Source organism: Platalea leucorodia (assembly GCF_965183815.1).
Source record: "Platalea leucorodia genome assembly, chromosome: 3".
NCBI classification, from domain to species: domain Eukaryota; kingdom Metazoa; phylum Chordata; class Aves; order Pelecaniformes; family Threskiornithidae; genus Platalea; species Platalea leucorodia.
In genome coordinates, this window is record NC_138825.1 from 18,539,610 (window position 1) to 18,562,985 (window position 23,376).

The 23,376-nt window shown below is 39.1% G+C and overlaps 1 protein-coding gene across 17 annotated transcripts in view; it reads right to left on the reverse strand.

The window, feature by feature from the left end:
• Nucleotides 1-22,920, reverse strand: part of PPP1R21 (protein phosphatase 1 regulatory subunit 21) — a 55,154-nt gene extending 32,234 nt beyond the window's left edge. For 12 of the 17 annotated variants that reach the window (XR_014227538.1, XM_082305289.1, XM_082305287.1 and 9 more), the window contains exons 1-15: nt 22,790-22,920; nt 19,569-19,637; nt 18,986-19,132; nt 16,781-16,882; nt 15,909-16,073; nt 15,750-15,808; nt 13,250-13,344; nt 10,820-10,872; nt 8,460-8,609; nt 5,284-5,385; nt 5,120-5,208; nt 4,134-4,270; nt 2,954-3,046; nt 957-1,084; nt 328-480 (exon numbers count right to left, since the gene is read on the reverse strand). Coding sequence is in view for 16 of the 17 variants with exons in the window: in XM_082305289.1 (XP_082161415.1) it covers nt 328-480; nt 957-1,084; nt 2,954-3,046; nt 4,134-4,270; nt 5,120-5,208; nt 5,284-5,385; nt 8,460-8,609; nt 10,820-10,872; nt 13,250-13,344; nt 15,750-15,808; nt 15,909-16,073; nt 16,781-16,882; nt 18,986-19,132; nt 19,569-19,637; nt 22,790-22,849 (1,602 nt within the window). In the remaining variant the exon portion in view is untranslated. Of the gene's footprint in view, nt 1-327; nt 481-956; nt 1,085-2,953; nt 3,047-4,133; nt 4,271-5,119; nt 5,209-5,283; nt 5,386-8,459; nt 8,610-10,819; nt 10,873-13,249; nt 13,345-15,749; nt 15,809-15,908; nt 16,074-16,780; nt 16,883-18,985; nt 19,133-19,568; nt 19,638-20,233; nt 21,123-22,405; nt 22,742-22,789 lie in introns of those variants that run through there. The other 5 variants (XM_082305293.1, XM_082305294.1, XM_082305299.1 and 2 more) reach the window with 5 other exon arrangements.
• Nucleotides 22,921-23,376: the final 456 nt, after the last annotated feature.

Below are 23,376 nucleotides of genomic sequence, written 5' to 3' on the forward strand. Positions count from 1 at the left end.
GTCATTCACTCCATATTCCTGGTGAATATGAGAGGAAATTTAAATAAGCAGCTACCCTCTTCTCCTTGGAGTCTTGGCACAGAAATAATTAGTGGAAATGGGTAATGGCAGAATTGGCGCATATCCTCAGTTGTGAGAGCAACTATGCTCTCTAAATTTTTCAATAGCATTATTGCTCTAAGGGTTCCATTTCCTCAGCCAAAGATTCTCATTCAGAGTAAAAAATCTATTCCAAATACTGAAAATCCTTAGTTTGTATTCTCTTTGGCATAACTAACTATCAGCTGAATTGTCCTTTCTCTATGCAAGCATGCTAGCGGAACAAACCTTCTTCAAAGACTTCATGTAAGCAACCGCTTTTTTCTTGTACTGCAGCATACACTCAGCTGAAAGAGGGCTGATGAACTCTGTTCCTCCTTTAGGGCCATAGCTCAATGAAGCAGTGAAGTGATCCAAGTTGTTGCTAAAGAACGAGGCAATCTAGACACATCAAGAAAAACCATTTTTTGAATTAAGTTGACCAGAAAGATTCATGAGAGCAATTACTGTTTCAAAAGAAAGGTAAGTATTTAGTGAAAGTGGACTTCACAACAAGAAATTCAAAGCTACAGGGTCTCCCACATAACTTAGACCTTACTAAGGCAAAGCATCCTCTTCAGAGTATCTACTTATATCACCCATTCAGTTGTTTTTATCTCATATCCTGAAAATATCTTAGAACAAACCTGATACTATAGATTATTAATGTCAGAAATTAATACCACCTAGATTTTCCAAAATCATTCAACTAAGTTTTGGGGTTTTTTGTTGTTTGGGTTTTTTGGGGGTTTTCTTTTTTTCTGTTTGTTTTTTTGTTTGTTTGTTTGGGGGTTTTTTTGGTGTTTTTTTTGTTTTTGTTTTTTTAAAAAAAACCTGCACAAGTTAGGGCATTATACTGAAACAAAAATATCCATTACCTTGCCCACTCCATTTGTTAAAGCCACAACAGAGGATAAGATACAGTCATTTGTAGTTATGAGTTTCTGTGTGGCAGTTGGAACATCTTGTTCTAAAGTAGCTTTCTGACTGTAGTGCTTGGAAATGTCTAGAAAAAGAAAACACATGTTTATTTCAAATTGCATTTTTTGTCTATTTAAGCAACCATTTTCAAATTCAGCTTATGACCTCGGGCTTCAAATACTTTTCCCCTCTTTAAGCAAGTTGTACAAAAGTTTATTCTGGATACTCTTAGTTCTTTGGTACACTGTCTTAGACAACTGTTTGTGATCATAAGGAATAGACATTATGCCTGTTACACAATGCAGAATAAAGGGGTATACTTAAGTGTACTCTGTATCCCAAAAAATCATAGCTACACAGCAGATCCAAGCTCACATTGAACTAGCATATCTTTCCACAAATATAATTTCCATTTCCATATATTTCCATCAGGACACTAAAGGCAGAATTTTTAGTCACGTTCCATATGCACGTCTTAAGCTTACAGGACTTAGAAGGGAAGAGTATTTTAATTCTGTCAGAGCAAATTTAAAGAGACTACCAGAAATTCAGAATGTTACTTCCTATATTCTAAAATTCTTTCAGGCAAAACCAACAGAACAGTCTTCAGAAAGAAAAAACCACAAAAATTTTTTGAGTCATTCACAAAAACATCTTAGCTTAAATACACTAATTAATTTCAACAGCACCAAAATTTAAAAAAAACTCAAGTATTTATCATGTAAGAACAAACATCCCTAAGTTGGCCTCATTAAAAATAAGTAATTATTTGACAAGTGAACACTTTGCACCTATTTCACAATCAAGTATTATTGCTACAGAATGCAGAAATCCTCGGCCATCACCACCAGAAGTTATAATGCGAGGCAGGCTTAAGCAGATGGAAATTAGTTTGGGTTGGGAAGGAAGGGAGAAGTAACAAATCAAGCATTCTGGAGTATGGGAGTGTGAGGTGTTAAGCACAACATTTCTGTTGCTAGCTAATGAATTCTACTGACAGTTTTCTTCAGTACTTTTCTTCCACTTTCTTTTCTTCTTTTGATAAAGTATAAGTTGGGTTGGTTTTACATTACAGTAACCATATTAAGGAGGTAGAAGGTATTTATCAATAAACTTATCTATGTTACAAAATTCGGTTTAGTGTCTCATTTTGTTTGTGGTACAATCTCTAAGAGTTTTTTTTTTTAAACAAAGACACTGCAAAATGGGGCAGTGCTATTGACATTATTACTAAAAGACTAGAAGAAATAAAAAACATTTTGCTTAAAATTATAAAAGCTTAATGTTTAAACAGCTAACTAGTATCAAAACAAATTACCTACATGGATTATTTTCTCCCTGGGAACTGCTACATGGTACAGAAATTCTAGGATATAGAGAAACATCCGTGTTTTGACCAAACATCACTTCACTGATAATGTAACATATCCGTGTCCTTCTGATAAAAGGAAGGTAAGCCATTTTCAAGCAGGAAGTTCAGTTTCAAAAGGAAATCAGACTTCTTCATAAGCTTTGGTTATATATTCATGTTAAAAACAGTAATCAACCTAAAAACTGTCAGAAAATATTCCACTTTGAAGGCAGGTACTAGGTCAACAGTACAGAAGTGGAGGAAGATATGTATATTTAATGGCATTCCATTCTGTATGCTAGTTCCACTCGAGCAATGAAGTTCAGTAACTAAAGTGATACGGCTCAGGAAGATCGAGTGCCACAATTAAATATTCCAGCAACTTAGAAGAACAAAGCTAACAGAATGGAGGAGTGCAAAATATGCATGCATGTCCAAAACAAGTAGTTAGCAGGTTTAGTTTCTTAACTTAGTTTGTAAAGGCAAAACAAACCAGATCTATCACATATTACACATTCAACATTGTTACAGAGAGAATGCATGTGTGCTATGTTAAACAGAAAAAAGCAGAACTGAAACACACCACTATTCCTGTAGTCTCACCTTTTAAAATGTCATGAAATCCATGAAGACTTGTAGCAATGTTTGTAAACACCAAGTTGTAATTTGTCCTAAGAAGTCCTTCTGGTTTTGTACCTAAAGTTACCACATAGAAAGAAAAAAAAAATTAAGATTCAACCATGAATGAAAAAAAGTTAGCTTTGAAAAATCATCCAGTTTCCACGTACTAGAAACACTTGCATGGGGTATGATCTTTAGAACTAAAGAACTGTAACAGATTCCTTTACTTAAATTTACCCCTCCTTTAATATTAGATATATATACACACCAAATTTTGCCTGAATAGGCAGGTAAAAAACTTCCAAGTTTCCTAAATTTCATTCAGATTTTACAAATATCAACTCTTTTGGTCTCAAAAAGCAATTATGCATGCAGAAAGATTTACATGCTCACTGTTGTAGGAAGGACCATCTGGGTCCTTCTAAAGAGTGAAGGCTGAAATAACCCAAAGCTATACAATAACCGTCTCCTCTTATTATTTACAGTATGCATTTGGATATAGTTTCCCCACACACATAGACACAAAGGTTTTACCTGACTTTATTTAGTCATTATCACGAGAGTTGTAGTTTAATAGAACAGAAGGAGCTGGAAGTGATAATTAGTAATAAAATGTAGTTTATTAACAATTTCATGATTAAGAGATGACAAAAGATGTACTGTCAATCGTACTATAAAAACCTACAGTCATTTCTCTCCCTCTACAGTTAACTATGACTATCTAAAATGTAGTACATGTAACTGCTTTGTCATTTCCAGGCCCGCACTGTGCCCGTATCTATCCAGAAGGAAGAGTGCAGAGCATTAAAGAAACACTCTACAGAACACTCAGTCTCCCAGCCTGGATCAAAGAGGATCCAGCATGACAGAGTATACTGTAGAAATCACTTTCCCTATAGTTTAGGCTGTACCTACAGAGTAGCATTAACCTTCTTTTCCTCTATCATAGAAGCGGGATTTTGCACGTGGTTTTTTTCGGTGTGGTGGGGTTTTGGGGGGTTTGGTTTATTTGGGGTTTTTTGTTGTTGTGTTTCTGGTTGGTTTGGGGTTTTGGGGGTGTTTTTTTGTTGTTGTTTTGTTTTTTTTTTTTTAAAACTGGTCCAAAAGGAAAACTATACCTTCCAGTCACAATGTAACCAACAGAGCCAAAACTGGCACTTACTTGGTAACGCAAGAAGACTAATGTATGTATGTAGCTTCTCAAAGATTGCAGTCAACCTTTTCATGTCTCTGTGTAGCTCCATATTTCTAGCTCTTAAAGCAGCTGTGCAAAGAGAAGACTCACACTCTTCTTCCAAACTAGGAATACATGAATCATTTTTTTAAAAAGTGAGCAATTATCTTAAAAAACAAGTTCATGAGTTTTGGAATAGATAACTAGCGTTCTCTATATCCCCGGTCCAAAGCAACAACAGACTAGGAATTTATTTTAGAAACGTTAACATATCAGAGTAACATAGCAATACATGAAAATTACTGTGTGCATGTACTATGCCCACTTTTAGCAGCTTCAGTCACAAGCCAGGAATAGTTTACACTCATGGCAAGGATCTGATTGCATCAATTTAAAGACTTTCTCCTCCACTACACATAACTTACCTTTTGCGTCCTAAGGAGCAGAACAGGTACAAAGAAGGCATAAAACAAGCTTTTTGTTCTTAATTCAAAACCTCTTTTTAAGTAGTCCTTTGCACTAATAATTCACCTCCCTTCAACCCACTCAGGAACAAAGATTTTCACTGCAGAAGGGATGTGCATCTGGCCAGGTTTTACTACATTGTTATATTTACTGCATGATAAATGATCTTCAGACAGGCTCAAGAAATTAAGTTTCAGGGTATCATACCTGAATAGTATCAATGCTATTGAGCAACATTGAGAAACATTAAAAATCTGTGCAGCTTTCGTTAAAGTCTCATCTGTGAGGGAGGAAAAAAGGCCTTAAAATACATGTTTTTAGCTCCAATGACCAGCTGAAAAAACATGCATAACCTAAAGGCTCAAAAAACAGTAGGTAAAAAAAAAGAGTTCCGCCTTTTAAGCCAGGGTGCTTTAAGGGTTGACTTAATATTTGAGTTGTAGATGTTGACAATACTGCATGCCTGACACTTAGTGCCCCTTTAATTTGGTCTATCAAATCAAAAGTACCTTTTTAACTGATAAGGAAGAATCTTTCTTAAAAAGCGTAAGTAGGAAGCTAAATGTTCTGAGAAGACCTTCAGTTTCACAGCTGTTTCCTGGAAGGAAAAACAACATGTAAGTATTTTTGCTCTGTAAAAATCTTTTTCAATACTAAAAATAAGAAATCTTACCAGGACTGTCACAGTATCTTCTGTAATACTCTCAAACAAGTGAAGCATTCCTTCCTCCAGAGGGCGAACATACGAAGCATTTTCATGAAGATACTGTGAGAACTGAGTACAGAGAGATTTTAAAATGGTGCTTGCTGAAGGCTCTTGCAAACTGTTCCAAGTTAACAACTGAACAGTCCACTTTAGCAAAGCACCTGTCATCTTAAATGATCCCCAGGACATCAATAATAAGATAACAGTCAAGTGATATACAGCAACCTCTTCTACAGGACACACAAACACACACCTTGAGGGAAAGTGAGCAATAGTGAAGACTACAGTGGAAGTCCAGGCAAAACCCCATCTAGGGCTTTGCCACAGCACCCTATCTTAACTGCCATGCACAGCACACCAGACCCCTGCTTTTTAAGTTTTTGCATTCCTTGCTCAACTCCACCAAATTAAGGCTAGATCCATGCACCATTAAGCCACCAGAATAAACTATCCTACCTTCCTCCCAGCTGTTTGCCTCTCAGCCCTCGTCCTGTGCATCAGCACAAGCATTTGCACAGCATAGCTGTGCAAAGTATTGAAGAACTAAACCGAGTTAAAACTGAGAGCAAAAGATACATTTTAATCTTTATCTGTATCCCAGTCAGTTTTCAACATGGGTCAAAGCATGCTTATGCCAATGCAAAGGATGGAGCAGTAATTAATCAAAGGGAGAATTCTTACTTTAAAGAACTATGACAGGTTTGGGCTATTATGAAACTCTGGCCTCATAGAACTGCCTGACTTTGCTAACATTGCTTAAGTAAATTCTATGGCTAATTTCACCTTCAAAGAAAGTATACCTGAGAACAAAGGTGTTTACTCGTACACACAATCAAAATGTAACCGTACCGTCAGCTTTCAATTTTGATATCACAGTACTACAGAAAGCTTATTCCACAGATTGACATTGGTAGTCAAAAGTGATCCTGGTTTTTATTTTACCCCACAGAAAGATACCTTCACCTTTGATTATTTATACCACAACAGTAGCTAAAGATCCCAGGCAAATAAGGTACGAGAAATTTTAATTATTTCTTGTATTATTACAGTGCAGTAACACAGTGTTAACAAGAAGAGAGAGATGCCAAGCTCTCATTCATGCATGCACAAATCTGGATGGAATTAGGGAAAATTCCTAAGTCTAAGGAGGAAGAAATAACACATGCAGAATGCTCCTGACTTGTGTTGCAAGAGAGAGGACTGGAGTTATCTGGCACGATGCTGAAGACCCAGCAGAACCCAGCAATCCAATACTTAAAGAGAAAAGGAATACTTGAACCTGGAAGGGAATTGTCCACATCTACTTTGAGTGTTTGGTGGGGAAAATAACTCGAAAGCGCCAGACAAGACCTGGAGTTGGGGAAAAATAAATCAGTGCAAGTGTGCTAAGCCACTATCTGACTCTCGTCTCATTTTCTCTACCACATTAAGGGGAGGTTTTTGAATCACTCAATGGAGAAGCTAAGATCACACTGAGAACACTCGCCAAGCAAACAGATAAATTAACCAAAAATACAGGAGCAACAGCAGCTTCAGTGGGTGATAAAAGATGCTTCACTGCTGGAAAGTCACAGCAAAAGCCCTGAGAGGTAGCAGTGCACTGAGGCAATTAGGTCATGAATACACAATGGGGCAGACTACAAGAGATATAATTATGAAAACAAACAAAGCTTTAACTACTGAATCAGAGCCAATTATCAGAAAAGGAGAATCAAATTATAGTTCTGATTAAGTTGCATGTTTCAGCTGTGTGAAAGCACTTCTCTGCTGAACAGCAACAAAGAAGTGTTAACAAGGACATTAAGAAAAAAAATGCGTGAGAAGTGATGTCTAAGAAACCTGATTTTATTCCCTTAGTGTAAACTGCAGTAATATCTGTAGAACTCAACCACCACACTGGGCCACATAAACAAGGAGACACAGTTCCTGCCCCAAAGAATTTGGGAGATGACAAGGCCGCATAATTTTCACAAGAAGGATATGCCATTTTGAGTACGTTTGGTGGCAGGAGCAAGAAAATGTTCTCAAACTAAGATCTATGCTGAATCTCTGCAAAAGTGTATTCTTGATTAAAATAGCTGAAACAACTGAGAAGGTAAATAGAGTGGGATTTCTCTAGTGGATAAACGCCCTCACAAGCATATTTGTTGCCTGCAAAGAGATTAAAGGAGGTCTCCCCAAGAACAGGAAAGTTTTGTGATAGTTAACATTGCCACTACATGCATTGCAGCCATTTGATGAATGCAAATCACATCCATCTTGGTAGCTTAAGCCTGAGCCCTACAAACTACTAAATTGAAATTATAGTCTGAATCGGATAATACTGTCATCCAGCCACTTAAATGCACATAGGTCCACTTGCACTATGAAGTCAACAACTCTGATGTTAAAGCAATTTTATTCCAAAGCATACATATATGCATCCCTACACAAATCCTTGTGCACAAAGTTCTTTTCCATGCCTCATGGCATAGAAAGTCAAAAGATGCAGCTTAACAGCTCTGAATGATACTCTCAAAGTCTTCCCATGGAGTCGCAGAGAAAGAGACAGGTCAGGTTTCTCGTCGTAATTTCAACATGCTTTACAGACTTGGAGCTTCAGAACACTTACAGGAAAGGTTTTTACACAAGCAGTCCAAAATCAGGTTATAAAGTTGTTTGTTGACAAGGGAACAGAGTCCAAGTTCTCTCCTTTGTAAGCCTACTTTACATCCAGTTTATTTCACACTACAGTTAAACGCTTTAAACACAAGACCTTCTGCCTCAACATCTCCCATGCCCCAGTGCATTAACTAAGACAAGCATCTATTTAGCAGTGCAATAGTTGTGTATTTTAAAATAAGTCAGCTGAACTTTTGACAAATGCACTTTAATTTAGCACTTACAAAGCAAAGCCTTGATTTGACTATGATATTGCTCTTGTAGCAGAGGCACAGGGGAAAAGGATTCTCTGCAGCTACACCTTCGCCCACATTCAGAGAATTCACCAAAAAGAAAGAGACTTCTCATGCAGGAGAGGCTGCCTCTCAGGAACACACTCACAGCATTCCAGTAAAAGTGGTAGAAGCTTGCATAACTAAGATATTCACTCATGAAATTCTACATAATTGAATATACTTGTAGCTGAAATCTGTAAGCTTTACCTTCTGATTTAACGGTGATATAGTGTCTGTTGCAGAATCAATGGGAAAGATCTGTACCTTCTGCTCAGTGTATGTATGGAAGTTCAAAAGAGCTGTTACAAGTTCTTGAACAAAAGCCAGCGCCTGGCCAGCAAGGTCTCGCAACTTCAGCTGTAAAGACAGTTATAAAATGATTATATTTGACATGTACTTATTTAAATATGAAAAAAAAATATCTATGGTCGGACAAAATAATGCTATCATTTCTTTCTTGTTATCAGTTCAGCCTAAAATACATAGCAGCAATTATCTTCAACTCAATTTTTAAAGTCTACAAATAAAATACAATGCCACACAGAAGGGCATGTTTTTCTATGATAACAAAGTACATTTTTATTTCATACAACAGGTGATGCTTTGCCTCTGCTGCGTTTCTCAAACTACAGGCCACAAGAACACTTATAGGTTAGCACAGTTAGAGAAGCCATCTTTGAAATTAAGATTTCTAAAGACCAATAGACTAATGGCTGACAACAGCTCAGTTCTTTCAGTGTGGTGATAGTGAGAAATTTGTAACACCTGGCTGTAACAAAACCTAACTTTAATTAGTAAAAAACAATGAGGTTTTCTCCCAGAATAAGAGGTGTCTGCTTCTCTAACAAGTAACACTCAATTCTTATTCTCCCACCTGGACAGAACTGAGCTGCTGCTCATGAATAAGGCTGTTCTGTGGCTTTAGTGCAATAGGAAGGTATCCAAGAAATGGATCCAAAATGGAACATTCTGAAAAAGCAAAGGCAACAAAGAACAAAACCACACACTGTTGTGATTTATGGAGGACAGAATAAGGTTAAAGTGACATTTCAGCCAAGAATGACTTATCCTTCAGAGATGTATTCCTAATGCTTCACTGAAGTGTTAAATCAAGTGAATCTTGATTATGGATCAGGGATGGTGGTGTGTAATTAATGCAGTCATTATACTCAGCTTGTGTATGTTAATTAGCTATGCAAGGAAGGAAAACAGACAATATTACGGCTTTGCTGTCTTTAACACTGCAGCCTGTGCTAGTACACTAGCATTTTGCCTCCACTGGCAAAGCCAGTCATAAAAATCTGTCCTGGAACCCTTTCAAGACTGCAGATCTTGAAGCATGAGGCTGGCTGACATAGTGCTAGCAGAAAATAGTAAAGGGAGAAACTCTCAACACAGTTATTCAGATTTTTCTTAGAACTCAGCAACAGGTTGATTTAGGGCTACTTCCATCACAAAGCTGGACAGCAGGTCACTTGTTCTCACAGCAGACATTTTAGGAACGAGGTCTCTTTATAGCTGCTTTCTCATTTCTTCAGAAGTGCCTATTTGAAATCTTTCTACAGTGGCATCTGAATGCACTAACTTGAAGGTTCAAGACATATCATACAAGCAAAGAGAAAAAACAGAGTGCTGTGGTGCCCATACTCAGTGGTAGCAAAACAGGAAAATTTTGACTGCATCAAAGTATTTACGATTTTTTTAATTTACGATTTACTACTGTAAAAAGCCTTAATATATTTAGCTATTCACAGAAAACCGATGCTCATTTTTGAACACTGAGTAAATCACATTCCCAAGACTGATGAAGTTACAGTAAAGAACAGAAACATTTTTTTTTTAAATAATATTTAAATTAATAAGGGTGATTTGGCTGCAAGTAAGAGGTGTTTGGCAAGAAGTATGTAGTGAAATGTAAATTAACCATGCAGAGTTCTCAAAGATACATGATTTATTCCTTAAAAGGATTATGACTAGTGACAAGTAATATTAACTAATATGGTATTCTAGTGTACACACCAATGTATAGTTTACAAATGCAAACATTCTTTGGGGCTCAAGCAATGTGTCTGAAGAAGTTCAGTTTGAGGAACACGGAATTTAAGATGCCAAAACTACCTTTTTTCAACAAAAAGCTTAAGACCTCTAAACTAACGTAGTTTTAATCAACTTTAAAAATGAAACGTTCAAGTTCTAACTTATTGCAGGTTGGTATAGTAAAAGAATATTTCTTATAACTTTAATAAGAGACAAATACTAAGCCTTTTTGCCATTCTTTTTAGAAAGGCGTGCCTGAGTTAATACCTACAGTGATCATAAGCCAATAGTCAATGGATTAGTTCTAGTGAAGCGAGGTGAGCAGACAACTTGACTCCTCAACACAAGAACAGTATAGACTACCTTTTGAAAAGTGCAGGGGCTCTGTGGACAGAAATTCCCTTGGAATATCATGACAGCAGTAAAATAGGCTATCTTCTGACATTTTGGGTCACTAAAATGACTGGTTTTATTCAGTATCTGTGTAGAAAGTTCCATCTTCACATATGAAGCCATAAAAAAATGCTTACCTGATGTCTTCTGTTGTGTAACGGTACATTCAGAGCATTGTATCGATTAGATCCTACAAAAGGACAAAAGTTGAGTTATATGCACTTATTAAATTGTGGTTGTTTTTTTTTAAGAGACACTTATTGGTAAATAGTGATTTTTTAATATCAAATTTCATTGCAGTAATATTACAGTTCATGTAAGTAATATTAACTAAAAAGATACAATTAGCTTCAATAACATAGGCCTAAACATTCTCACTTAAAAACTGTTACTGTGACTAGGTGGAGAGAAAGCACTTCTATAGTTGCCTCAGACTGTAAGCAAATTTAACCATCTGAACACCCTGAATTTGATAGGTAAGAGCAGAATCCTCTTGCCCAAAAGAACAGTATTCATCACTAACAAGAGTGAAAAAATCTTTAAAACACACCCTTAAAGAATTCAAGATGATCTTCAAATTTCAGTTACATTCCAGGGACAGTCAAATAAGAGGAATGTTTGAGGGTTTTTTGGGTTTTTTTGTTGTTGTTGTTTTTTTAATGGTTTGCATGTTTAAAGAAAAGCTCCTGTATGTACTTGATTTCTTGATAATTTAGAATAAGATGTACTCTCCACATATTTCAGCATTCTGTTCCAGTTACAGAGCAACTGGAATGACTATTCAATTACAAGTGGGCACAATTTTTAAATAGGTAGAGGGATATTTGTACCTAGAGAACAGCTTACAAAGTCTCATAGATTTAAAAGGGATCACATCCAAACTCAATTAAATGGAATAAACACTGTGTGGAAATTTTAAACTAAAAAGAAATTTACAGCTTCTTATTCCTTTTGTATCATTCACATTTGGCAATTAACACATGGGAAGAAGTAGTTGTATTCAGAAGAAAAAAACTCTGTCCAAAATTACCAAATCCTACTCGTAAGTAAATGCTTCAGAAAACTTTGTTATCTTTCTACTCTCAAAATCATGCTTAGCAGTCAACAAGTCATTTTATTGTTACTGAAACTGAAGCCACATGCTAGTTACACTTAAAACCAACTGCAGAGCCTACAGCGAGACAGTTGAAATCCATGCTAGACAAACATTTCCTGACTTTCTCTCATTCTGTTACTAAGATCTGTCCGCTATTTGCAGTGTTTTCTACGCAAGCAAAACCATTGTGTAATGGCAGCTGAGTGAGCAGATAAATTCTTTGCATCAAAGTTCTCACTACAGTGATAACCACCTGTAATAAAAATCAGCTAGGAAGTAGAAATAGGCAGCAGATGCCAGGCAAAGTGATCTTTGTGAGAGGAAAGAAGTGCTAAGGGTATCAACTCAAGGCACCAACACTTAAGCGCAACCTGCTGTATGAGAGTCAACATTTCCTAAAAAGATGATCTGGCGTTGCTAAGCCAAGAATCACTGCATTGCCAACCCAGTGGAGAATTTGGAAGGCTCACTCCTGCATCACCCAGCCAGGTCAGCTTTTAGAGAACCTATGGCTATTCAAAACATTGTCATCAAGTTTTAAACTGAAAGAAAAAATGCAAAAGCTACCAATAAAACCTACGGGAAATTCAACAGCCTGTTTTCACTTCTCTGCTCCGTCTCCACTACTTTTAGCTTTTTCACTATTCCAGGTCCTCCTAGTCTCACTGCCAGAAGAGTACACATCGCTGCCTCCCCAAGTACAACCTCGTGTTCAAGCTATTTACAAAAGCACCCAGTACACAGCACTGATATGGCACATACTAACTGATTCTTGTACCAAAGCAATGCAAAGGCTGAGCACTTCTAACCTCATGGTATCCTCTGCATTTCAGTTTATCTAGTAGCAGTTGGAAAGGAACCAGAAAAAAAGGTTGCTTCAGGTAAAAGTCCCCAAATTCAAAGGGTTCCCCCCCCCGAAAAGATGAACAAGTCTGAGACAAACCACGGATAAGAACTAGTCTGGGTGTTCTCTGATCAGACATGAGACACACTGACAGACTTTCCACTAATACTAAGTGTAGACCATTATTGATGCAATGCCTTATTAAGTCAACATCTCTGTAGCCACTACTTTATCCCCATCTTAACTTACTGTAACTCGAATATACCCTGCCAAAAATAATACTGTTTGAGATGAGTAACTACAGAAATCTTTGTGGAGAAACCAGTAAATTGACAGCGTTCCGTCATCTTTCACAATATTCTGTCAACACTAAGCAAGACAAGTGGAAAATTACTCAAATGGCTTCAAAAGTTTTAATTTTCATTAGATATATATAAAAAGTTGATATTTTAAGATCACTAAACAAGATTATGACAAGTATTATGAATACTTATTACAATTACCTCTAAGTGTCTGTTCCAGATGTCCAACATTTCTAACAGCTAATACATTTTAATTCATAAGGAGTACTTCCTCCAGATGGATACCCAAAATTAAACAAGAAACCCAGACCAAGGCAATACGTACTTGTGTCATTAAAAGGTACTTTTTCATTGATTATGCATAGAGATTCTTCCAGTCTAGTGCCCAAAGCTGCTTGAAGATTCTTTAACTGTTGCTGGCTAAATAACAAAAAGACAAATGAAAAACCACACACACACACATTGTAAACCTTCAGAATTTAATCTGTATCACCAGCACCATAGCTCGCCATAAGCATTCCTTGAGTGTACAGGTATCTGTCACTTTCTAGAAGTTAGAAATAAGACAGTAGGAATTATTTTTGCTCCTTTATGTCATATTTAATATATGACATTGTATTTTAATCCCTGACAAATGCAGAGAAAGATGCAATAAATTGTTGTAAATCCTAAGTTCCATTCTTGAGAAGCTCAACTTACTTCAGAGTTAATCTTTACCTTATTTTCCAATTCTGCAATTATTGTATAAGCTATATGAAGGTATTCTTTTCTACTGGAATTAGAATGGGAATGCAAAAGCGTCTTTAAATTAGTTACTATATATCCGATGCAATATTCCAATATGCAAGTAGCGAGTTCTCGGTAAGTCAGTTAACTATGTCACATCACTATTAGAAATACCTCACAAGCTTTTCAAAGCTCCGTTTTTAAACACTACTATGATACGGCCCATTCCCACAAGACTTGGTGATTATGTTTCTGATGCATTCTCAAGTGATTTTTCTCTAGATCTGCTTCACTTGCATTTGATTGCATATATAGATGTGAACCTAAGTTATTACGATTACTAATATCATTAGTATAGATTCTACATATGTCAACAAAGATTACTGCATATTGATTCAGACCAAATTCCACACCTTACCCAACTTAGGACCCAAAATTCTTCACTGTTTTGTTTCCCGTTTGACATCTAGAACTCCTGCATATATAGTGGAGGGTAGGGGGGAAGGTCTCGAAGTGACAGTTTTTTTCCTTTTTTACAAAAACATTTGATACATGGAAATCTATCAGGACTAATAAGGACAAGGAATCCAAAACAGACAAGCAAGATATGAAGAAACTGGCCAATAAGTAGCTCATGCACATTAACAAACATATTTCTTGAATAGCAGCTCCAAAATCACATAGAAATTGTACAGCATGAACTGCAGTAGCATTGGGCATGATCTGCAGCAGCATTGGGCATGATAGAAAATAAACTCAAAGACAAGCTGCAAAAGTACGGATGTTTCCTTCTTGTACTACAAAGGAATGGCAAACAAGTAGTTTGATATGTTTTGTTTTACATTCTGCCCTTTAATTCTCAAGGCATGCAGGCTGTCAAGTCTCATATCCTCTGGCTTTCCTGAATAAAGTGTGGGTGTCAGAGGCAAATGCATCCCTTTCCTTGAAAGAGTGGGGAAAACAGAAGAGCAGTACTCTCAAAGACATCTTCTGTCATGTGTTCATTAGATACTGATTTCAGTGTTTAAAATAAAGAAGTGTCAAGCTTTATTATTTCTTAAAAGTCTCCCTTCTCAAGTGGTAAGAACAATTTCTTACAATGACATTAATTACCCAGTCATTGTAGAATATGACAGACAAGCTCTGAACTGAATAGTAGTAGATTAAGACTACACTTTTTCAAACACCACAAAAAAGCAAAGAGCAGCAAAACACAGTTTTCATCCTCTTTTGCAAGTCATTCTTAGTGAAACCCTGACTTGTATTAGACGAGAGTTTTTAGAATTCAAGTATCTTCACATCTATCAAAATAATTAAAACTCATACTTCAAGGTTACCATTTGAAAGAATGAACTCTTCATCTGATCATTCACTATGCATTTTATCCATTACATTAAAGATCTATACTGCACACATATCTTTAAAAAATGCACCTTAATAATGAACTTCAGAGAAGTACACCCTAAATTGATTTGGCCCACAGTCCTCAACTTCTTCCTGTTTTCTACAACTTGTCTTGAAGACAATGAAGGTGTTCCAAAACTAACAATACAACCCTTCAACAGAAACTTTCAAATATTCTAGCTGAGCATGTTATACCTGAAGCAAAAGCAATTGTTCAAGAAACTTTTGGGATGGAGGGGGATTTTTGAAACTCTCTTCACTCAGTTGTCTCAGCATACCTTATCCAAGCTTTGTTTTTAGAAGCAGTTTGTAAAAACCTCAAATATCTTTGTTTCACACAAGTTCAGTAGCTTCTTTACTTTTTATACCATTCCATTGCAAATAAATTCTTGAAGCTTTCATCAACTCCACAGCTACTTAAAACAGCCTGGCGGCAAAACTGCTCTTACTGAAAGCTGAACATGTGGAACTGATCACCTAGTTACATCCTCAGGAGAAGGAAAAGGGGAAGGAGAATATGATCTGCACAGTCTTGATGTTAATGTGCTGTTGCCCAGTATCTTGAGTTTTATTAAAGTAATTTTGTTTTGTTTTTTCTTTTTTAAGGTATTATTCTCTAAAAATAATCCGGTTAATCTTTTACGGCAGTTATTTCTTTAAATCAATTTTTCATTATATTAAATGAAAACACTTACCATTCCTCGGTTCGAAGCCTACAGTCCTTAGCTTCTCTTTCTAGTGTCTGAGACTTGATCTTTATGCAAGAAGATAATCCCACAATGTAAGTACTGACAGAGCAAGACATTTCATTTCAAAACTTTTCAAACTTGCGAGTAAGAGGAAAAACTCCTTACTTCTAATTTGGCTTTATCATTCTGCAGCTTTTCTATGGTATCTGTGTATTTCCTCGTTAAACCGTCCACCACAGCTTGATGCTGGGCAGCATCAGTTTCCAAAACTTCAAGTCTAGTTCTCAGCTCCGCTTCTAAACGTTTGTGCTGCTCATCTGCTTCAAAGAACTAGAAAAAGAAAAGCACAGCTCATATGAAAGCTTCATTTTACTATGGAAACTAGTCCTATGAGTTACACCAATTTAATTAGCCAGTCCAGGTTAATAACAAGTACTAGTTCTCAGACAAATAGAAGTTTTATGATGATATTTACAGAGAAAAGATTCAGGAACAAAGTACTTTGTGTTTAATAAAGTTTTGTAGTGCTAAGCATTCCTTAAATGTATTGCCAATTAATAGCAGACACCTGAAAAATTAAACTTGAGCCATAAGGTTTTTCTCAAGTTTTCTAAACTGAAGTGAAATGCATTCCATTTTGGTAAATTAATTCCCGACTTATTTATAGCAACTTGCAGAAAATATTTTAAGTTTTAAGGCAATTCTGAAACAGTGAACTAAAAAGAAGTTTCCACCCAGTACCAACTATATGGCTGTTTTCAGTAGAGTAGCGCAGTGTCACCAAAAGTTAAAAATCTAAATGAGAAAAACACCTATTGTGTGAGTTATTCCACATGCTGTCTTAAGAATCTGAAGTCAAAATACTTCATTTGCCCAGTGAACATCTTTATAAACAAGCTATCTGATCTAATGTACTGTTTTGCATACAACTAAGCTTCTAAACCCACTAGCTGTCAGGTGGCGTTTTACTTTCTCCATCTTTGCTCATGTGACCACTTTTCTGAACTGAAAAGAAAGGCTAAACAAGTTTCACTCACAAGTATATGTAGTCGTTCATTCTCTTCTATCTTCTTCTGAAGATCTTCGTTGAAGACACTTTTCTGTTCTTGACTCAACTGAGACGAGGATTCTGCACTTTTCTAAAAGAAAGGAAATGCATTCATTGTCTCTGGGGGCATCCCAAAGCCTGTCCTCAAATATACGAAAACACTTCCCATCGCTAATTCCCAATAGAGGCACATGAGCATGTATCTTTCTTACATTGACTAATATATCAAAAGGTATGCATATTGCACACAGCGTGAGCCTAAAAGCAGCACTTTTTCCTTTCACGCCATTGTTACTGTATAGTGGTTGAATGCTAACTCGATAAGGGCTCAGGAAAGCCTCTACTCAGGTGTCACATACACACCCTCATGAAATTGCTCGTATGAGCAGGTGCCCATTTGACATCATTTGAATCTTGCATGATTCCACACAGTCAGTAATATGAAACCCTACACACACAGGCTTATTTGGTTTGGTAGCTGTGCGTAAGGCACATCTGCCCCCACCAAGTGTCCAGGTGGAAGCTGGTCTGGTCTCAGCAGGGACCAGGAATAATCACCGAAAGTGCACTATCCCACGGCAGGCTGTAGCACAAGCTGGCACTGGAAAACACAGGGTCTTCACTGTCCACCAGCTACCCTGAGAATACAGACATCTCTGTGCCAATTGTTTCCTCATTTTTCACCCATTTTGTTCAAAAGACTCGGAGACCACCAGTGAATCCCACACCACTTCTCTGCTCTACCACACTGCTGAACCAGTAGTACCAAACAGAAGGGAGACTGTTTACATTTAAACTTAACACCAAACTTCAAGTGCTTGGGACAGCTAGGACAGCTAAGCCAGCTCTGCATTTGATGTCAGCCTATGAACTACAACACCCGAGATATGGGCATATGTTCTCCTCCTTCTAAAAGGATTGCAGTCTGACATGGTTCATCTATCCGAATCTTAATCTAAATAGTTTTAGATGTGATTTACATGGTTTCCCAATGGCAAGTCTCTGAAGTACAGGTGGCATGGAATTTAGTGGCGGTGTGTTCAATACAACCTTAGTACTCAGTGAGGCCCTACAGGTAAAACTAAAGGGAACGTATTTAAAAGGTAGTACAAACACTTCTTAAAAAAAATAAAATACAGAACTGTGCATTCTGACAGCTGAACAGGAAAGAAAGTCAGTGGCAATGGTTTGCAAAGGTACTCAAGCCAGGCTGAGGTCCTTCAAAATCTGGAAACATGTCTAGTGAAGCAGTAAGTTACATAACATGAAATAAAAGAACAGAAGGGTCAAACCGCATTTTGAAGAACAATCTACTATGGTGCGTGAATAATGTAAGTCAGAGATACTATGTTTGTCAAGGAACTGGAGAGCAAAAAAGCGCACAAGAGTTTAGGAAAAAGTAAGGAAGATTATCATATTACTAATCAGTTGAATGATTTTTTTAAGGTCAGTCTTGATAGCTACAGCATTTTAGGAGCTAACCAAAAAGAAAAGATGGCAGTAACTAAGAGGGTTTTCCTCATAAAAGGAAGGTAGCAAAGGATGCTTGAGAATTACTTAAGTGGAGATACACCACCCCTGGAGTTCTGATATTACCTACAGAAGATATGTCTGATCTTAGACAGAACACGGTATAAGCAGGTTTAATCAGCAAGCATTTTGGCAAAGAAAGATCACAGTACTGAAATTGTTCTGTCATTTTGAAATAACATAAGGAATATTAGCTAAAAATTTAGATTTCAAAGCATTTGACAAGATTCACGTAAGAGCTGACTAGAAAAGCTACAATCATAAGCTGAAGAGTTAACCATCGACATCAAAATTACAAAGCCAGGAGGCAGGGATAGAAAATGAGGGGTGATCAGTTTTCTTCATAGCAGTAGATTAATCACAGAGCTCCAAGATCTTTCCCAGATGTTTGAACACTTAATAAATATCTGGAAAGGGAGATAGCAATTCAGTGTCGGTTAGTTGATGCACTAGAAAGATGAGTACAGAACTACTCAGCATATATTTATGTATCAATACCTGTTTTGTGGTTATTTTCACTAACATCAGTTAATAACACAACTTCTGACAAAAACATTCAGCTCAACCCTCCACACACAGCAACTACTGCTAGAAAACAGGACAAGACATTGACAGGTGAGGAGCAGACACCTGCTAAGCAAGGATTTTTGCCCTTAGCACATACCTTGTTCTTCTTGCCCCTAGCTTCACTTAATGCAAGTTCATCTTGAAGTAACTCCACCCGCTTGGCAAGTTGCTGATTTCGAAAGGTCAAGCTGTCCATTTCTTGTTGCAGTTTTCTCAGTGATTGATCCTTCATCTTCAGTTGCTCCTGAATGACCAAAAAGTTTAATTTAACACTTTCACACTTACTTTCACATATGCTTTTAATACAAAGTATCACATTAAACAAAAAGAACACTTTAAAAATTGTTTTCTTTACTATTTGAACACTGAAGAGGCTAAAAGTACTGCTTTTAAGCTAAAAAACAGATTTCACTTCCTTGAGCTGCCCACAGATCACACTCAAGTAGGTATTTCATTCTGTAAGTTAATCATCAAGAAGCAACCTTCCACTTTTACAAAGTCAGCACCTACAGAGAACAATTAAGACTAGTTGCAGAACAGAAATTCTTTTACTAAATCAAGTTCCTTCTTTATTCTTTTAATCACAATACTTTGAGTAAAAAGTATTCCCACTTACCCTTCCCATTTACCTATATTGTCACAGCTTAATACATCTGACATCAGCAGTGTTTAAAGATTACCTTCAGGGAAGCAGAGTTTGCTTGCTCATCTACAACCCCTTTTTTCAGTACTTGGTTCTGAGCTCGAAGCTGAAAAATAAAAGATGCCAATAACTATGCAAGACAAAGGAATAAACAAAAGCCATTCACTAGAATGTGCATCAAGTGTCATATTCTCTCATGAGAGCACCAGATGTGCATGCTTTTTGAAGTATTCTGTTCAGGTAGATAGTGGTATCAAGTTGAAAAATTATCCAATTCATATCCTGAATTGCCAAAAAACAAGAAGCTACTTTGCCATCTGAATATTTTGGTCAAATAAAACATAATTCTTAGTCAATAAATATCTTGGAAGATTAGTTACTTAAATATAGTTAAGGTTTGAAGAACAGTGAACAAAGATGGAAAAGTTGCAACATCTTCCTTAACTAATCAAGTTCTTGCTCATATTCAGTGCCCCTTCTGTCTCTCCCCTTTTCTCCCCAAAACTGTTCATGACCGGCTCTGGAACATAAGCAGGGCTCCGAATAAAGTAAAAATCTCTATCAATTTAAGAAGAGCTTAACTATACTCTAATGCAAAAATATTTATTACTGGTAGCAGCAGATGATCCAGAGAGAATAGCTTGACAAACACTTCTGGAATACGCACAAAAAGCGTAGAAGAAAAAGCCCTCTAAGACTTACTTATATAGCTCATAAATCTGAGCTAAAATCACTGCGATGAAAAGTGATACTCAGGAAATCTATTTCCCAGTCACTTCACAGAGTACCTCTACCCTGCAGCAGTGAGGATACCGACAGTTCCATCTTCCCATTCCTTGATAATTGCTTGAATCCTGGTTTCTTCAATGGCAGTTTGTATTCATTTGACATGTTTGAGTCCAGCTGTTGCAGATATAAATTAAAAGGGTTTGTATAGTGTTTGGGAATACCTCTGGCAGATGCATAAAAGGCAAGATTCAATGTAAAACAGCAATGGCTAATCTTTTCAGTCTGATGACTGAATATATTTGAAAGGTCAAAAGTCAGTTGACATTGCTAAGCACAGGCTTTTGCCCTGCAGTATTCCCACTGTGCTGCTCAGGCATCACAAAGGCAAGAGAAGAAACTTGCAAGAGCACCACAGAAAGACTTCCAAGCACAGGGTTTTCCTAGCAAGAAAAAGCAGTGCAGTAGTTTTCTATGGCTTTTTCCTGCCACAGCTACTAATGCAGGAATATGTCAGCTGCAGTGAATGAGCTAGCTCAGTCGTGCTGTATTGAGATACGCAAGCTGAAGTGTGATCCACCAAAGGCTGTCACAAGTTGAAAGAGCCTTTTGACTGCTACTTTTGACTACATCAGAGTTGTGCGAGAGAGCCAGAAGCTGCAACCTGAGGGGAAGGAGAGACTCTGAAAACATACATCCTTCTTCTGGACTGCTCTGTGAACTGAAAGGGAAAGCAATCCTTTGGCAGGTACTTCCCTTGGCACTCCTTGAGTCTATCAAGCTCTTGTCTACCTCTCTCCTTGGCGTCCACAACACGATTAAGTGAACAGGCAAATAGCTTCCCAGGGCTACTCTCCATTTCCACCTGCACACAATAAACAGACAACTGAACAACTGATCATTTGCACAAAAAGGAGAATTATCTGCAAAGGGGATCCCACAATGCCCTGGAGTTCTTGCACAAGAAGTGGGATGAGACTGAAAAATAGTTCCCACATAGAACCAATGAAACATCACAGGCCGGAAGTTGCAAGACAAAGTTCAAAGAAAGCTTTTGGACACCATGATACTAAAAGAAAGAGGATCCAGCAGCTGGAACTTTCAGAAGCTATAGTTGAAAGTCCACATTTCAAAGTTTCATTTGGGAATCAAGCAGCAAAGTCCCTCAATTACCTTATCCTGAGCCATTTTTAATCTCCAAGGTACAGCAGAGCCACTGTAGAAAGCAACAAGAAATATGAACTATGACCTACAAAGCCCCAAAGTGAATTCAGTTTTCTTAAAATGATTTTGTGGAAGCATTAAAAAAAAAAAATATCTGTGAACAATTTAGATTCTTTACAGGTTTTTTGTTTGGTTTTTTTTTTTTTGTTTTGTTTTTTTTTAATAGCAGTTCCAAAGAGAGTAGTATTTAAAGATGCATCACTCTGTAATCCACGGAAAGGTGTCAAATACAGTCAAGTGCCTTGTGCCAAACACTCTGATGCTGGGCTACACAAATCCAAAGTGCTGGCTTTCTTTCCCAAGGCCATTGAAGAGCTATGCCATTCAAGATCAACAGTCGTCTCTTCCTTTTAGTGAAGAAACAAGAACGAAGAGTTTTGTATTAAGCAAGGCTCCACCATTTAAGAAGTCATCTCAAGCACCTTGGAAAAGAAAGGCATTCTCTGCTATGAGCCAGAAGTCTTTGCAAATACTCTGTTAAGCAGCACCAGAAATGGGAAGCAAAGTCACCTAGGGCAGCTGCAGAAGAATGGGAACAGACACAAGGCAAGTGCAGAATCAAGTGTCCTCGCGTCCAAGACACTGCAACGCCACTGCAAGCACTACTAACGCCTCTGAACTCCCACATCCACCAGTCAAAAGCAAACTCAGAGTCTACGGGTAAGACAGAAAACTAAGACCTCAACGAATGTTCACACGAAAAAAGATAGCTAAGCCTCATGCCTGCCTGGGAAGTGGAGAAGCAAGGGAAAGCATTGCTAGTTTCACTTCCCTGGCATAGCTGAACCCATTTTTTGTCCTACTGGATGCTTTGCAGACAGGGCCACCTTCCTCCTCACGCCGGCTTGCCCAGCCAACACTGTATTCCCTCGGCACCTGCAAACTCGCACCTCCCCTGCCTGCCCAAGTTTGCCTTCAGCTCACCCTCGAGGAGAGGCAACCCTCGGGCCCCGAACGCTTCACGTTGCCACCAAAATCAGCGTTCCAGTCCCGAGCAGCCCCCCGCTCCGGCTGGAGCGCAGCGCCGAAAGCAGCCGAGCCGGGCGGGAGAGCTCAGGGCCCCGCCGCCCCACGGCGGCACCGGCGCAGAGCAGCCGGCTCCCCCGGCCAGGGCAGGGCAGGCTCAGGGAAGGCCGAGGCAGCCCGGCGGACCCAGGGGAGAAGGCCCCCTCCCCTCAGCCGGGCGGCCGTTAGGCGCATAACGGCCGGCAGCCCGCGCGCAGGGAGCGGCTGGAGGGGGGCGGCACCGGCAGGGGGGCGGCGGCCGCCGCTCGCGGAGCACCGGGGATGGGCTCCGGCGCCCGGTACCTTGGAGTACTCCTGCGCCAGCTTCTGGTACTTCCCCTGCAGCTCCGCGGCCGCCGCCATCCCCCCGCCGCCGGCTCGGCTCGGCGTTAACGCAGCCGCCGGCCCCGCACGCCCATGAAGGGAAGACGCACTTCCGGGTTCAGGCGGCGGGAACGCGATGACGTCACCACGCCGCCCAACAGGCCGAGGGGCGGGAGGGCGGAGCTTAAGTCGCCGACGCCACCATCTTGACGCAACTTCCAAGATGGCCGCACGGGGGGGGGCGGCCCGGGCCACGTGACGGCAGCGAGGCGCTCGCGGCCGCCTCTGTTGCCATGGTGACCGCCGCCGGGCCCTGCGCGGCCTCCGGGCTACGGGGCCCCGCCCGGCCCAAAAAGCATCGGCCGCGCGCAGGAGCGGCGTCCCCCCGGGGCGGGTTGGGTCACGTCGGCTGATCGCGACGCGGGCGGCGGCGGGCGGTGCCCCGGCGCCGTCCTCTGCGCGGGCAGAGTGGCGGGGCCGGTCCCGCGGCTCCCCGCCCGAGGTAGGGCTGTCGCTAGGGGGAGCCCCGGGCCCGGGCCTGCGGCACCGGGGCGCGGAGCGGCGGC